Below are 17087 nucleotides of genomic sequence, written 5' to 3'. Positions count from 1 at the left end.
ATCGGGAAATGTTTGCGAATGGGTAGATGGATGGATGGATGAATGGGGATGATGGGTTGAGTTGGGTGATTGGTTTGGAGATGGGGATGGGTATGGAGATTGACGGTAGGGAGGTAGATGGGTGGTTCTGTTACCTGTAGGAATGGTAATTTCGATCTCGCATATGCAGCGTGGTACAGTACAGGACGTAGCACTAGCTATATGCAAATGTATAGGAATATAATGGAATAGAATGGATGCGGCGGCATGTGAGTGGTGCAGAAAAGGAGTTTGATTGGGGGTCAAGAAATGGGAATGTCATGATGTGGATGATTTTGGGTTGATGTGTGGTTGATGACATCTTGGATGCGTCAATAATGTATGTATTGTTTATGTATGGGGTGGTAGGTATCCGGGTGCTGGGGTCTTGTTATACCTTGTTTTTCTTTAGAGGGAACGGGATGGAGGAAGGGGATAGAGATGGAGAGGGCTTTGAGATGGGGGTGAGACGAGATGAGACGAAACGGATTGGATTGAGGTAGGGGAAAACGAGGAGGTGTGTTCACTGGTGGAGAAGAGATGAGGTCTGCTGGGGGAGAATGTGTGTATGCTCAATTGACAGATCCGGACATAATCCCTGGCCAATTTGTCTGTCAGGTCGTCAATTCTTCACGCATATGGTGCGTGCATGCAAAGCAGTCCCGATAAGGTTATTGGTAAGCATGCCTTTGGATTAGGTTACCGTTTTAAGAGCAATTGAGTAGATCGAGTGCGTATACCTTTGTGCATAGAAAGGATGAGGAGGAGCTGAAACTAGCGTTTTCATTCCTGAAGCTGATGATGTTCCCCTGACCTGACGACATGCATTGTCGTGCAGAGCTTCTAGAGACTTCTCCTGCCGTCAAAAGAATAAGGAATATGCTCTACTAATAGCATACATCGTCTAGTTGAATCGGCCGTTAGCACAAAATGTCTTATATATCAAACAAAGCAAATTCCAAACCCATGGTTTAGCAGTGGGGCGAGCCATCGTCCATCCATCTTTGATTCCATCATCGGCATCACCATCGATCGATTCGAGGCTACTACCTCACGCCTCATCCTTCCAAGACGATTCCGGAGGCCGGGAGAGATGTAATCTCAGGGTTCGTCTACATTCGCCAAAAATGGTCCAGTGAGATCTTGTTTGCACAATTGAATTGGGAAATATTAGGCGTTAGTTTGAAACCCCAGTCGTTCTGTATATTTTATCCTTGAGGGGGATGTTACGCTTGGGTCGCGTTCTGGTGGGGTAGGTGGATGGGTTTGGGAGGATATACGTAGACCTCGAGATACCTAGGAAGCATTATTTGATTTGATTTGACAGATGCGTGTGGATCTGGATGTTGTGTGCTTTTTCGACGAGGCACAGAGATGGAGAAGGGCTCGAGAAGATTGTGGTTGTGAAGAGGTTGTGAAGAATGGGATTGGTAGATGGGGGTATTTTATTTGACAATAGGTGTGGTTGCTAGCATGCATCGATCGGAATAACCTTGTTAGTAAAGAGACTTGGGTTTGATCTTGGGAAATCGGGAATGAAGGGGAGATGGAAAGAGGTTCCGGGCTGGATCAAGGAATGGATGGATGGATGGATGGATGGATGGTAAGGTAGAGCGGCTCGGGATCTTGCAGAACGGGAAATCTCAATGGAAATCTGAGATTGGAGATTGAGGGTGGTATCACTGGTATGGCATGCCATTGCCATGCCAGGATAGATTAGGTTTGAAGAGGGTGTGGTGCCAACGTGTATTGTGAATGGATTGGAGACTGTAGTGCCGGTATACATTTGCTTGATCTGGCGAAGAGCGGAAATGAATGTCTGAATTTGTTTTCTGACTTTGGTATAGGTATACTTTGTAAGCCGTTTGTGGTCAAATTGGACCACAAATTGCGGTTGATCCATTATCAATGAATGTACCTAGGTGATGAATGTCATGAATGTCATCAATGTCATGAGTGTGGTGAGTGTGATGAATGTAGCCTCATTGTTATTATTAATAGTGGATTTGGATTCAATGCCGATGACCTAGAATGCAGGTGACTTGCGGTAGATGCCGTTATTACGGGACCGTTATTCCACTTATCGTTCGATGTCTCGCCTCTCGAGATGTCAAGCTATTGGAAATGTCTGACTACAAAGTACTTTGATATACAGTACGTCCTTACTATGTGTAGACAGCAATTGATAGACATGTCTACCCAGATACACACATACTCATACACATACACATACATGTGTTCACACTCACTCACACCCATACCATATATCCATAGATCTCCAGATCGTATGATTTAGAGTTCAAATATATTTCCATGACTTCTTACGACATTGCCGGACCCTTTTCCGAGATCTCCCAAGAAAAGCTGTCAAAGGGGACTCTGTAGATCTCTCGCGGCAGTATAACCTGATCTACTTCATTTGTAGAGATACCCATGTAGAAGGTCCAGTAATGACCCATACATACCTGCACACAGCTGCACATGCTATGCATGGAAATGCATCCAATCCAAGAACCACCACCGCGAACACAACAAACAAGAACTGCTTTGATGGTCGATCTTTTTGATACGACTGGGGCCTCGAGCAAGTATCATTTAGAGTGACACTCCCCGGATAATGAATGAATATGCACATATATACATATATATACACATAAACATATACACGTACATGTATGGATATATATATCTATTTACCTATATATATACAAATCTATTTACCTATATATATACAAATACAGCCATACATATATACAACCATTTAACAGTTGAACTTTCACATTCGCACGCTTAGATAGGTGAAATACCTCAAAAAAATCCAACAGTGAGACTGTCTTTGACGGTTAACCGTCGCACGATAAGATAGTTCTTTGGAACTTTGCTTCATAATACGCCCCCAAGTAATCATCGCACTGATAGCACGTCGTTTTACCGTTTTGACCAAACTACCCCCGCTTGCTCCACTGCCCCTTTACTTAATCACATTTTCAACAGTTTGTACTTTGCACATGGGAGAATTAAGAGGAATCTAGGTCGGATATCCTATCCACCGGTATACCAAATGTTTCTTTCGTATTTCCTATGCACTGAAGGTATGTATAACAACACAAAATCTCCCTACAATTTCCTTATTCTCCGAGGACGGCAATACCGTTGGGGGATAGTTGCTATCGACGAAGTATACCTACCGGCTTGAACCGGAGGACTGGTAGGTAATTTCTCCAATTTCTTTCAAGGATAATTGAATGAGTGATTGAATGATTACTTATCATCGGTAAATGCGTTTCTAGTTGGTAAATCTTTTAGATCTACAGCAAAACCTCTCTGTAAGGATACCGGTTTTTGTAGTCTTTTTTAAGGATATATAGAGGTATCCTTGTATAGAGGTCCCGCTTAATCCCGATATAGTAGTAATTTCCTTCCGATTAGTCCCGATCGGGCTATTTCTGTGACATTTTTAGAGTTTCAATTGAATCTCTTGAAACCCCCAGTATATTTATCATGTGATAGCTAATCCTGATGATTCTACTGGTCCAATAAGGATATACACGTGATCCTGGGACCGAGAAATATAAGGATATCCTAATAAAGAGGTTCTAAGGATATAGGCCTTTTTGAGCCCTGAAAATTTTGGGGACCGAAAAATATATCCTTATAAAGAGGTTATCCTTATAGGGGGGATCCTTATGGAGAGGTTTTACTGTATTGCCTTTTTTATATATCCATTCTTCATTTTGACTTGCATTTTCATTTTATATTCAGCTGAGAGTTTTACCCGTACTCTCTCTAACTAATCATCCTCCTCGACTCCAATCCTCTGCAGTATAAAATGTGCGGATATCCACCTTCCTTCAAGTCCCCTGCTATTCAAAACATAAAAAGAAGTCTCCCCAAAAGAGGGGTTAGGGGTGGTATTGATCGCTCAGAGGTCTCTCGTCCAGGGGGATCCTTGACTAAAGGATAGAGTTTGCATCAAACATCCCTTGACATCGGCGACTGGCTGCACGATTGATTCAGCTGGTAAGGAAGAAAAAAGTGGTGGTGCTTGTTTGGAAGCTTGTTTGTAAATTGTCTGCTTGCCCTTCAATGCTTTTTTCCCTCTCCCCCAGTTTTACTTGATCATCATTTTTCGATTTCGAAACAATCTACCGGTAAATCTAGATGGTTTTGTTTTAAATACTGCCTAGTGCTTGCTACTTGCTACTTGCTACTTGGTACCTTTGCTAAAACCCACTAACTAGTAACCGTCTAGGTAGGTAACGGGGATGCTCTACAATTTGCAAAACCCGTACCGCAGGTGGCTCTCTTCCAACGACTTCAAAGCCTTGAACTTATTAACCATTTAAACATCCTAGACTGACAGATGTCAATCCATCTTGTTTCTTCTTTCATCTAAATCATATATTTCACCTCTGTTTCTCCACTGCTACCGGTATCTCTATTGCACCGTCAAGTCAAGTCAATTTGATTAGACCTTCTGTTTTACATGCTTATCCCTAGCACGCACTTTTATTCTTCATTAACTGCTCAAACTTGTGACCGAGGTGTAATCGGAGGAATAAAGCTTGTTCTAGCTTGTCTCATCGGAGCTGTTACCGAGTTGTAACTTCATGTATGAGTTTCAGATCTAAAGCACAGCCATTTGTCAATATCGCATGGGTTTTAGAGCCTCGTCCCATATATTGTTTACTGTATATTCACATCATCTTGTCCCTTTCCTCGAATTTCCTCTTTTCGAAACTTTGATTGAGAAATTGGATGATCAATTGTGAGCTGGAAGGAAACAAAGTATTCAGTCAAACCTATTGTTATATCAAGGGTTCATCTTGTCAAAGAATAAACAGAAAAGTCAAGGTATATCAAGATGGTATACTGTGGCAAGCCTTCACGGGGCTGCCAGATGTGCAGAACTCGAAGGATAAAGGTGTGGTCTTTAACGTTGTCTATCAAGGAGAACTTTTGGTTTGCTAATATCATCCTCATAGTGTGATGAAACCAAACCCACTTGCAACCAGTGTCAAAAATCAAGACGACAATGTCCAGGATATAAGGATGACTTCGATCTTGTCTTCCGTAATGAGACAAAAGCTACAGAAAGACGAGCACGACGATCATTAAAGAACAAGAGGGGCAGCAACAACAACACCCAGATCGGATCAGTGAATAGAAGTGATGCAACTCGCAAGTTTTCAATTGTCTCTAACTCAAGTTCCAACGATGCCGAAATCATGTATTCAACGACTGGAATGGAGCTGGCCAAGATCGAATCCGATGGCGATGATTCTTCGTCTTCAGATGCCCTAGGATTACAAGTGGCCTTCACTAGTCCTATCGAGCAACAAGCACCGTGTTATTTCATGTCAAATTTCGTCATCATACCACAAAGCGGACAAATACGAGGCTCGTTTGACTGGGTATTACCATTAATCAAGACGGAGGCTTCTGACTCGGCGTTGTCACTTTCCTTCCAAGCTGTGGCCATGGCTTCTTTAGCAAATAAACCAAATGCAAGAGGAAGCAATTTGATGCATTTAGCTATCGAAAATTACGCCAAGGCGTTGAAGGTTGTTAACTTGGCGCTTCAAAATCCAGTACAACAAAAATCCGATCAGACACTAGCTTCGATTATATTACTGGGATTCTTCGAAACCATTACTCAAGAGAAAGCGAGTATCACGGCTTGGGGATCACATATCGATGGAGCTGTACAAATAGTGAAGATGAGAGGGAAGAAACAGCTAAGGACGAAAGTTGGTGTTGCTTTATTCCAAAGTGTTCGAGGACAAATGGTATGCTAGTTGCCCCTCCTTTTAGTGGATTCGATACTAATATGCATTTAGCTTGTCAACTGTCTATCTTCATCCAAGACTCCTATGCTAGGTGCCGACTGGTGGTGCGCTGATTCTCAGAAAGATGAAGGGGCTGCCTTTGTCAACAGATTAAACCTACAAGTAGCCGAATTGCGTAGCGATCTAAATAGAATACTAATGTCACATCCCCGGTCACCGGAAACTACCGAATTAGTCACTGAGATTATGCATCGTGCTCTAGAGCTAGAGCAAGAGTATCAGAGATGGGAAGAAACGCAAACAAAACAAACAGTGGCATGGGTGGATAATATTCCCGGTGGTGATATAACAAAAGCCGATGTGTGTCCTGGACGAGTTGACCTCTACCCCGATATATTCGCCTGCTCAGCATGGAATTTCTCCCGTGTATCAAGGATATTCATCGCTGCAATAGTTATCCGTTGTGCAGCATGGACATGCTATCCCGTCGACTACCGAACCACGCCGGAATACGCGCAAATGTCGAGGATGGGCCAGGACTTGATTTGTGATATCATCGCTTCTATTCCTTTTATGTTTGGGTGGCATTTAGATGCCGAGGGAAGACTGAAACCGGGAGATCCTATGAGTGGTAACGATGCCACGGGTGTCAAGGCGTTAGGAGGGGTTTATTCAATTTGGCCGCTGTTATCAGTTAGCTGTAGTGATTTCACGACGGATTCGCAGAGGTTGTGGATTAAAGGACGGCTCAAATTCATCTCGGAAGTCATGGGCTTAAATCAGGCAAAGGTTGTTAGTACTGTAAGTTACTTCTTTCCCTTTGCCCTCTCATCTACCATCTCACAAGCATACAAAATTAATGCTAACACACAAAAGCTCCAACTCCGTCTCCCATCTATGATCGTCCGCCGCGATAACATGGGCTACGCACCGGCGAACGCAACAAACTCCGTTAGACCTTCAGGTAAACCGGCAATTATGCCCACGCTCCCCCCTTCCATTTCGGCACTCAATTTTCAACAACGCGAAGCTATGAAGAGGGAAATGTGGGAACGGGAACGGAAGGCTGCGATGGAGAAGGTGAGGGAGGAACAGCAGCAACGACAACAACATTTGGGAAGAAGTGTGTTGGAGACTAGTAGTGGGAATGTAGGGGGAGGAGGGGGATTAAATGGGATTGGAGCGATGAATGGAAATGGGTTGAATAGCAATGTCATGGTTCAATATCAACAGAGTAAATATGGGTTGGGCCTGAGTGGGAACGGGGTAGGAAATGGAAATGGGATGCAGAAAACGGGAGAGGTGGGTTGGAAAATTAGTAATGAGCAGGGGAAGAAATACGCGTGGTTGGAGGGGTTGGGGTGGTGGGAGACGACGGTTTGATGTGGGGGTTGGGTAGAGCGAAGTTTTGGATCGGGGTGGGTTTCTTTGGGTGCTGGGTACCGGGTACTGTGTTTTGTAATGGTGTTGGGGTGGGAATGGAAATGGAAGGGGTTCGGATTGAAATGGGATGAAGGGAAGGGAAGGGGTGAATGGAGCGTATGGATTTGATTTGATTTTATTTTGATTTTGGTCACGGAAAGGAAAGGCAAGGAGCGGAGAGGGAAAGTCCTCGGGTAAGGCGTATACTATTGTTTACTTTTGTACATCTTGTACATTTCTGTCTTTTACTCTATATTTACACGACAGTCAGTCAGTCAGTCAGGTAGTAGGCAAAAACTAGAGGCTGTATGGATTTTGGTGCTAAGGTATTCATTTAAGGAATTTGTGGAGTAGCATAGGGCAGAGATGGAGAGGGGGTTGTTGTCTATTGTATATATATTTACTTGTGGAATATATATATGTGTGTGCCTGTGGTCTGTGTGTGTATATCTGTGTGTATATGTACCAGTACCTATATATACATATACATTATTTTATTTTTATTTATTTTATTTTACATAGATACTCGAGACGTGAGATTCGAAAGGGATGAATAGATAGAGTAGTGTGAATTAAGTATAGTAAAGTATAGCAAAGTATATTATATTATATTAAAGTCAAGGAATTCTATTCTATTTTTTTTATGTGGTGTGGTTTGTGTGTGGTGGGGAGGGGTGGGAGATATGAGAGGTATGAGAAGTATGGGAGGTATGGTATGCTCCGTATAAATGGATAGTTCATAATATAAAATCTAAATCTAAATAGAGTTTGCGGATGAAGTGGGGATGGCTGAAAGTGATGGCTGAAATTGATTGATTGATTGATTTCATTTACGTCCACGTTCAGTCTAAGACTATATAGGACGGCTACGTGATGGCTGAAAGTGATGGAGAAATGAGAGAGATATGAGGGTGAATGGATAGGTAGATGGGTAGATGGGTAGATGGGTAGTAGATAAGAAGTAGGGTTGAAAGTTGGAAGTTGGAAGTGGTAATTGATTTTATCTAGTAGTTGTTTAGGAGGAGGAGGAGGAGGAGGAGTAGGAGGAGGAGGAGGAGTAGGAGTAGGAGGAGGAGGAGGAGTAGGAGTAGGAGGAGTAGTGAGATAGGTATATGTTTGGGTGTAGATATAGATTTGAGTTTGGGTTTGAGTATAGGTATAGGTGTATACTATAGTAGTGTTTAGATTAGAATGAATGGTAGATTGAATAGTTGAATATAGATATAGATATAGATATAGATATCAGAATGAGTAGATAGATAGATCTGCATATTTGGCTCATACGAGGAGGATTGTGATATTGTGATGTGATATTATGAATTATGATTTTGTATACGATGTGTGAGATAGAAATCGAATCAGCATCTTCTAAACCCTGAATGAATGGATTCAGAGAGTCTGGAAAGATCACCTTTAGGTGAGCTTTTGAATGTCGATTTGTAGTTGCATTTTCTTGGGGAGTTTGGGTATTATTTGACAGGGAAAACTTTACGAATGAATGACACTGCGACTCTATCCATGTTCACTTCTCAAATTTTACGCGAGACGAGGAGGGTGTGAGATTCTGATTTCAGAATGAGGATGGAATTTGTATAGCTTTGCTATATATCTAGTATCATAACCTTTCTGTGAAGAGGCTCCATGAGGAAATACTCATACGTGTGTCATCGTAAAACCAGTATTCGTGAACCGGTGAAGAGAGCTAGATGAAATGAAATGCCAGATAGGTATATGAGAATCCCAATGAAAATGAAAATGGAAACATCTGATCAACACCCATCTATTCCGTAAATCCAACGTTTGCACAATTACAAGTAATGGTGGTCTGGAGCTTCAGATGACCTCTCCCCTTTCAATCCAGCCCGGCAACCGGAGTTGGAAGATGAGCGAGTACTGTAGATCTGTAATATAGAAGTATCGATGAATGCCCCATCCATCGATCCTTTCCCAAGGTTTCATGCTTTGCGCAGCTGAAAGACTATTGGAGAGTATTCTCTGGTTTGGTTCAGAGAATCTAGTAATGAGGAATTTGAAAACGAATACGATAATACAAAATGTGAAGAAATAGATTTGGGATATTAGCGAGACTTGCGCCGAAGGGGGCTTAATCTATCTGTTGGATGAGGAGCGAGAATATCTAAAGGGGGAAATTAGTTACTTTCTGAGAGTATGATGTTTGGAAGGAGGATGGAAACAACAAGAGGAGACCTAGAAGCATAAATTCCATAATTATTCCACCCGCTCTTCCCTCATTCTCTTCGGCGCATGCAAAGAGAAAGAGCAAACTTACGGTTTCCTAGATTCTACTTTCCCACCATTTCCATTATCCTTGGGGCTATTCCAGCCCAATCTTGATTGATACGCAGGCCATGTACTTAGATTCCAAGCCTTAACCAAGAAGCCTTGGGTTTTATCCACGTAATTTTCATTTTTCAACTCTTTCACTCCAACTTTGACGCCGTCTTTGGTAAACGAAACATTCTTGGACGCCATTTTGTCTGAGGCAGATTTCGAGACTTGTTGCGTGACGAGATAGACTTGGTAGGCGACGAATGCAAATGCGCTGAGGATGATGAGGAAGATGAGGAGAGGGAGCAGCCTGCTGTTGGTTGGGAGCATGGTTAGCTATTGTTTTGAGGTGTTTGACGTTCTGCATATTCGATTCGATTTGACTTGATGTGTTGATGGAAGGTAGAGAATAGAGAAGAGTAGGTTTGACAAGATTTTCTGGTGTATGCGACAAGTTCCAAAGTTCCAAAGTTGGTACAAAGACAAAGAAATATCTGGTAACAGCTGGACATACCTTAAAGCAGAGCGGGGTGGTGGAGGGGAGGTTGATGAAGATCCCCAAGCCATTGTTTTGTTGTGTGTAATGGAATAAATGGAATTATTGTGGGTATAAAATGTATCGATCTTTGTGTTTGTCTTTCAAATGGAGAATAGGTATAGATTCGAACCACAAAATTGGATGTTGGAGAAGGATATGTGGTATGTGTGGTCACTGGTATGTGTGGTATATGTACTGGTAGATGATAAGTTTCAGATTCAAGGGCTGCAAGTTATATTGCGATTGTTAATTTAGGATGTTTATCCTGGTAAAACGTAAAACACAAAACATAAAACGTAAAACATAAAACGGAAGACGGAAGACGGAATACGGAATACGGAGAGGGATTTTAGGGATTTTAGGGATTTGGGGAATGCGCAGTCATCAATTAGATATAGGCTCATCGGTCCCTATGGTACAAGGTAGTGATTCCAAATTTAGGGGGTCATAGTGTAGGTAGGTAAGATAGGACCCTAACACAGCCCGGATAATCATTCTCAACACTGTAAGGCTACAGGTTACCGTGGTCTGCTTGTAATAACCCGCCCCTACCCTTGCCTTGTACTCTAACACGTGATGCTGCGGGACAAAATCATTTGGATAAGGGCAGTTTTGGTGGAGGGTGCACCAGGCGGGCGTGAATGATGAAAGCCGAAAGGCCAGGATTCCTTTCAGAGAGTGACCAGTCCAAGTCCAAAACTTGAGAATCTCAACCAAATTCATATCATACATATCCTATGCACAAGTTCAATTCAATGTCATGAATGAATTGATTATAATTTTCCAATCTTCTCTTATTGTCTAGAACTACCCCTGGTCTTTTTCACAATCGGTTCGGATCTCATCTACCCAGGAAGCTCTTTCTTAGCAACGTGTTCCTTGAGACTATCAACTATCGTAGATCTATCCAAGAATTCTAAGCTTGGGTATTGACTTGACACTTTCCATCCATACTCGACCTACCCCTCGAACAGGACAACATCAAGCTTTCCAAGGGCGACTACCAATTTTCTTGCGCCACTGCACCACATTTTAAATCTCGGAACCGCTGCCCCAGAGAATTAAAACATTAGCAAATATGGCGGCACCACAAGATGGATATCCAGGCCAAGCTTATCCCCCTCAAGATCCTTACGCACAGCAAAGTCCCGCGCAACCAGGCTATGAACAACCACTGACTTCTCCCACACAACAAGCTGGTCCACCAGGAGCAGATGCCGGAAAGAAGAAGAAGAGGGGTTATGCGACACAAGCTTATGATTTTGGTCAAGGTGCGAATTCCGCCTTAGGAGGACAAACACATGGCGGTGCTCAATTTCAACCCGCACAAGCACCTGCTGCATATGGTGGATATCAAGCTCAACCAGATCCCGCTGCTGCATATGGAGCTCCACAAGCTGGCATGGCCGGCGCTCCTCAAGGTGGTTTCTCTCAACCGCAATACGGCGGCGGTGTGGGGGGCTATCAACCTCCTGATGCTGGATATCCTGGTCCGGGCACACCGGTTACTCCTGGTGTAGCGGGTATTACTCAAGGAATGGGGCAGATGGGAATGGGTGGACCGCAACAACCTGTTGCGGCTCAAGCTCGTCCTGGTGGTGTTCCAGCCCAGGTTGCGTTGAATCAGCTTTATCCTACAGATCTCACCAACCAACCTTTCAATGTCGCAGAGTTGGACTTACCTCCTCCTCCGATCATTTTGCCTGCAAACGTAAGTTTGAACGTCAATTTTATGGAATTCTATGCTAATGCTTAAATAGTCAAGTGTTACCCCTTCCCCAAATGCGAATTGTCCACCAAAATATGTGAGATCCACTTTGAATGCGGTTCCTACGACCAATTCTCTCCTCAAGAAATCGAAACTTCCTTTCGCATTAGTTATACAGCCATATACTTCATTGCACGATGTCGACGATCCAGTACCAGTTGTTCAAGATCAAGTCATTTCACGTTGTAGAAGATGTCGTTCATACATCAACCCATATGTTTCATTCCTCGACCATGGCCACAGGTGGAGGTGTAATATGTGTAACCTCACAAACGACGTTCCACAAGCTTTCGACTGGGATGCAGCTGCACAACAAAGTGTTGACCGATGGCAACGACCGGAGCTTAACCACGCAGTTGTGGAATTTGTCGCACCACAGGAATATATGGTTAGACCTCCACAACCACTGGTCTATCTCTTCTTGTTCGACGTCAGTTTTGCTTCTGTATCTTGTGGCTTATTGGCTACTAGTGCCAGGACTATTCTCGACAGTCTTAACAGGATACCAAATGCGGATCGAAGAACACGAGTTGGATTTATGGCTGTAGACTCCAGTTTACACTACTTCCAAGTTCCAAAAGATACGGAAGAGAATGGCGAGACAAATATGCTTGTTGTTAGTGATCTGGAGGAGCCGTTTCTTCCAGTTCCTCAAGAGCTATTGGTACCATTGTCTGAATGCAGATTGAATGTAGAGAAATTCCTCATGACTCTTCCTCAAATGTTCCAGACCAATACAAACAATGGATCATGTATGGGTTCAGCTCTCCGTGCTGGTCACAAACTTATTTCTCCTCTTGGTGGAAAGATTGTTGTAATCACTGCTTCATTACCTAATGTTGGATTTGGCAAATTAGAGATGCGCGAGGATAAAAAGCTACTGGGTACATCAAAGGAGAGTGGTCTATTACAAACAGCCAACAGTTTCTACAAGAGTTTTGCGGTTGAATGTTCAAAGAATCAAGTTTCCATCGATATGTTCTTGTTCTCATCACAATATCAGGATGTTGCTTCTCTTAGCAACCTTCCAAGATACACTGGTGGACAAACCTATTTCTACCCTGGATGGAATGCTGGAAGAAGCGAAGACGCTATTAAATTCGCTACCGAGTTCAGTGATTACCTATCTGCTGAAATTGGTCTTGAGGCAGTGTTACGTGTTCGTGCTACTACTGGTCTCCGAATGAGCACCTTCTATGGTAATTTCTTCAACCGAAGTTCGGATCTATGCGCCTTCCCAGCCTTCCCTCGCGATCAAAGCTATGTTGTTGAAGTTGCTATCGATGAGTCTCTCACCAAGAACTTTGTTTGCATGCAAACGGCCGTCTTGCACACTACAAGTAACGGAGAACGTCGTATTAGAGTCATGACTTTGTCATTACCTACAACGACTAATCTTCAAGATGTTTATGCATCTGCTGATCAATGCGCAATCACTACTTACTTCAGTCATAAGGCTGTTGAGCGTGCATTGAGTGGTGGTCTTGAGCCTGCACGTGAAGCTCTCCAATCGAAATTGATTGAGCTTCTTCAAACATTCAAGAAAGAACTTGCAGGTGGAAATATGGGTGGTGGTGGACTTCAATTCCCTGCCAACCTTCGTGGATTACCAGTTCTTTTCCTTGGTCTCATCAAGAATGTTGGACTTCGAAAATCGGCCCAAATTCCTTCGGATTTGAGATCTGCGGCTCTTTGCCAATTATCCACACTTCCTCTTCCACTCTTGATGCAATACATCTATCCACGTCTGTACTCATTACACGATATGCCCGATAACGCCGGTATCCCCGACCCGGAAACAAATCAAATCGTTCTTCCTCCACCAATGAACCTTTCATCGGAACGTCTCGTCCCATTCGGTCTCTATCTTATTGATGACGGTCAAACACAATTCCTTTGGGTCGGCCGCGACGCCGTTCCTCAATTGTTAGCCGATGTATTTGATATCTCGGATCGCTCGAAACTCAAGGTTGGGAAAGCGACGCTACCGGAATTGGATAACGATTTTAGTGAGAGAGTTAGAAATGTGTTCCAGAAAGCGAGAGATTATAGGAGTAGAGGCGTCGGCAGTATTGTCGTGCCGCATTTGTACGTGGTCAGAGAAGATGGCGAACCGTCGTTGAAATTGTGGGCGCAGACGCTGTTGGTCGAGGATAGGGCGGATCAGGGAATGAGCTTTCAGCAGTGGATGGGAATGATGAGGGAGAAGGTTAGTTCTTAGGTTGTGAGTTTGCGGGAGGGTGGGGATAAGGTGTGGAAATGGAATTCAGGACGGGGTGGTTGGGTGTATGGATGGATGAATGGATGAATGAAAAGAGAATGGTGCGGGAAAAAATGATGATGAAGGAGTGAGAATGAATTGAATTGAATTGAATGTAAGAGGAATCAGATGATGTGATGTATACATGAATAGAGTGAACGTCTTAATTTTGAACGTGGAGATTTTCTTTCTTTCTTTTCTTCTGCCTACCTATCTTCCTACCTACCTTCCTTCTTCTAATTACGTCCGTAAGAGATACAAGATGAATTGATTTGGTTGAGCTACGGATCGAAGAAGGAAGGAGTTCGATTAATCGAATGATTTATTTCAATTTTTCAACCTTTCAATTTTTAAAATCAAAAATCAAAAATCAAAAATTCTTTTGTTATTTTATTATTTTTCATTTCTTCATTTTGAGATGTGGAGTTTGATGTAGATTTTGATATAAATACCTATTCCAACAGTGATTAAGATATGATTTCTTTTCATTTCAACATTTTTTGTTTCATTTATTTATCTATGCATTTATTTATCTATGCACATATGTGTGTGTATATGTATGTATTTATTTGTTTCCCATTTTCTTATATTCCCAGCACACCCACCCATCCATCCATTCATCCATCCGTATATGTTCCAATTCAATTCAATTTGAAATATGAATCAAGTCATCAATCATAAGCAAACAAACAAATATATTAACGCCATTCGTCCATCCATCCATCCATCCATGCTATCAAGGAAAGTATGGCCGGTCCCATCAAAAGATTTTCTTCTCTTCTCTCTTGTAGTACTCCCTTTCCATTCTATCCCAAACCCTAAATCTAGTCATCGAATTCACCCGGTTCCAATCTCCCTTCCTCTCTCTGTTCCCCAAGATTGAATTGTTGAACCCCCTCTACCAAGTCTGGCATCTTATCTACCGTCCCCTTACTGCTTGACTTTTTCGCCGCGTGTTCACTAATCCTCTGCAACTCGCTTACGAAACTTTCTCCCCACCATGAACTCGTGTATTTGAATACATATTTTTCCAATTTCTTGAAATTGATTTCTCTTTGTTCCGGAGACATTGTGACGGCATCATGGATAGCATCTGCAAGTTCTTCCGTATTCCACGGATTAACAATGAGAGCGCCATTGAGAGATTGAGCCGCGCCTGTGAATTCAGAGAGGATCATAACACCATGACGTTTACGTTGTGTGGCGATGTATTCGTAAGAGACGAGATTCATGCCATCACGAGTACTGGATACGAGACAGGCATCTGAAACGGCATAGAGAGCGGTGAGTTCATCGAAATTGACAGATTGATGGAGGAAATGAATAGGCATGAATTCAACGGTACCAAAGCGACCGTTGATACGACCGACGAGTTCGTTGACGACGGCGCGGAGATTTTGATATTCTTCAACATCTTGACGAGAAGGGACAGCGACTTGGACAAGGACTACCTTGCCGATCCATTCGGGATGTTCTGTGAGGAAGACTTCGAGAGCGTGTAGTTTTTGTGGAACACCTTTGATGTAATCTAATCTGTCAACTCCGACGATGAGTTTAACACCTTCGAATTTGCGCTCTAATTGAGCAATACGCTCTTCGACTTTTGGCTTTTTGAGAGTTTCAATGAACTTTTCGGGGTCGATACCAATGGGGAAAGCAGCTACTGTGACATATTTACCACGGAATTCGACACCATTAGGTGTTGTTTGTGTTTCCCTACATATTGTTAGTTGAAGTTTGTGAAGAGCAGGATTCATACTTACAAAATTCTAGAGCAGCTGCTAAGGAAATGTCTGGCATAATCATATGTATGGAACCCGATCAAATCGCAATGAAGAACACTCAACAACAAAGATTCTCTGACGGGTAAGATTCTGTAGATCTCACTGGAAGGGAAAGGTGTATGAAGGAAGAATCCAATCTTGACATTCTTCTTGCTCGTGCCGATTTCATCGCGCAACATTTCTGGAAGAAGCATAAGATGATAATCGTGGACCCAAATCAAATCACCATCTTGGACATCCTTAGCAATCGTTTTCGCGAATAATCGGTTGACCTCCTTGTATGCCATCCATTGTGACTCGTCGAATGTAATCTCTCCTGGGTGGTAATGGAATAGAGGCCAAAGGATAGAATCTATGAAGGCTGTTAGTACTTGCACATGTAATGACAGATGTAACCGGGCAGAGATGGTAGAAAACACATACTAGAGAATCCATTGTAGTGCTTATCGGCTAATTCATCATCGACGAAGACTGGATGAGCACCATGTTCGTCCTTCAATCTCTTAACCAAAGGCTTTGCTTCAGCATCTGGCACTTCCAAGCCTGGCCATCCATACCACTGGAATGTAGTCGTCTTTGCCAATCCACTCAAACCCGTTACCAATCCACCCGAGGAACCAGTGAATTCATATTGACCATCCTCAGTTCGTTTGATTGTGATGGGTAACCTGTTGGATACCAGAAGTAATCTGCTGGAAGCTTTGGGCTCCTCGTCACTTATGGAAGGCATGTTGTAGTTATTTTCGTTCTATGATCGTGATGCAATGTGCGGCTGATGGCACAAGTAGAAGTAGAACTGGGCTAGATCAGATAAGTCGGGATTTTAAGTTGAGATAGATCTTCTTGAGATCCTCTTTAGATCTTTAGAGGAAGCTGTCAAAGAAGTAGATGATGGGAAGCTTTACAAGCGATAAACGGGTGTTTCCGGTAAGGCTAAATAGGTAGTATGAGTTGGATAAATTTCCAAAAGGTGTGTGAGTGGTTTTCTAGTTCGTTGGCAAGCTTGAGCTTGGGAGTGAATGAATTCCAAGGTTAAATAAACTTGGAAACCGTCCGTCCGCCAGTCAGTCAGTAGGTACTAGGTAGGTAGCTTCAGAAAAAAACAAAGGACAAAGATGTCTTCAATAGCGATTACATGAACTTGTCAAAGGTGTGAATTTCTCAGAAAGGGATTGAAGAGAAGAAGACCAAGAAAAAAATATCTTTCACTCTAGGTATG

At 42.8% G+C, this 17087-nt stretch overlaps 5 protein-coding genes across 5 annotated transcripts; 2 read left to right on the top strand and 3 right to left on the bottom strand.

Annotated features, from left to right (window-relative positions):
• Window positions 1–1486: 1486 nt before the first annotated feature.
• On the bottom strand, window positions 1487–1921 carry EAF02_010840 (uncharacterized protein; the record flags this gene model as incomplete). The annotated part of the gene is made up of 1 exon (XM_038906888.1): window positions 1487–1921. The coding sequence occupies one exon, from the start codon at window positions 1919–1921 to the stop codon at window positions 1487–1489; it is 435 nt and encodes a 144-aa protein (XP_038753436.1).
• A 2961-nt stretch (window positions 1922–4882) lies between these two features.
• On the top strand, window positions 4883–7190 carry EAF02_010839 (uncharacterized protein; the record flags this gene model as incomplete). Its single annotated transcript, XM_038906887.1, has 4 exons — window positions 4883–4942; window positions 5004–5807; window positions 5859–6608; window positions 6684–7190. 4 exons carry the CDS (start codon window positions 4883–4885, stop codon window positions 7188–7190), a joined length of 2121 nt encoding a protein of 706 aa, XP_038753435.1.
• A 2148-nt stretch (window positions 7191–9338) lies between these two features.
• On the bottom strand, window positions 9339–10085 carry EAF02_010838 (uncharacterized protein; the record flags this gene model as incomplete). The annotated part of the gene is made up of 3 exons (XM_038906886.1): window positions 9339–9366; window positions 9520–9831; window positions 10033–10085. The coding sequence occupies 3 exons, from the start codon at window positions 10083–10085 to the stop codon at window positions 9339–9341; spliced, it is 393 nt and encodes a 130-aa protein (XP_038753434.1).
• Window positions 10086–11134: 1049 nt separating this feature from the next.
• On the top strand, window positions 11135–14045 carry EAF02_010837 (uncharacterized protein; the record flags this gene model as incomplete). Its single annotated transcript, XM_038906885.1, has 2 exons — window positions 11135–11767; window positions 11817–14045. The coding sequence occupies 2 exons, from the start codon at window positions 11135–11137 to the stop codon at window positions 14043–14045; spliced, it is 2862 nt and encodes a 953-aa protein (XP_038753433.1).
• Window positions 14046–14908: 863 nt separating this feature from the next.
• EAF02_010836 (uncharacterized protein) lies at window positions 14909–16598 on the bottom strand (the record flags this gene model as incomplete). Its single annotated transcript, XM_038906884.1, has 3 exons — window positions 14909–15800; window positions 15848–16220; window positions 16292–16598. 3 exons carry the CDS (start codon window positions 16596–16598, stop codon window positions 14909–14911), a joined length of 1572 nt encoding a protein of 523 aa, XP_038753432.1.
• Window positions 16599–17087: the final 489 nt, after the last annotated feature.

Source organism: Botrytis sinoallii (assembly GCF_014898435.1).
Source record: "Botrytis sinoallii strain Bc 23 chromosome Unknown BSIN_027, whole genome shotgun sequence".
Lineage (NCBI taxonomy): Eukaryota > Fungi > Ascomycota > Leotiomycetes > Helotiales > Sclerotiniaceae > Botrytis > Botrytis sinoallii.
The sequence above is the reverse complement of the archived record's forward strand: the minus strand, read 5'-3'. Positions and strand labels throughout refer to the sequence as shown.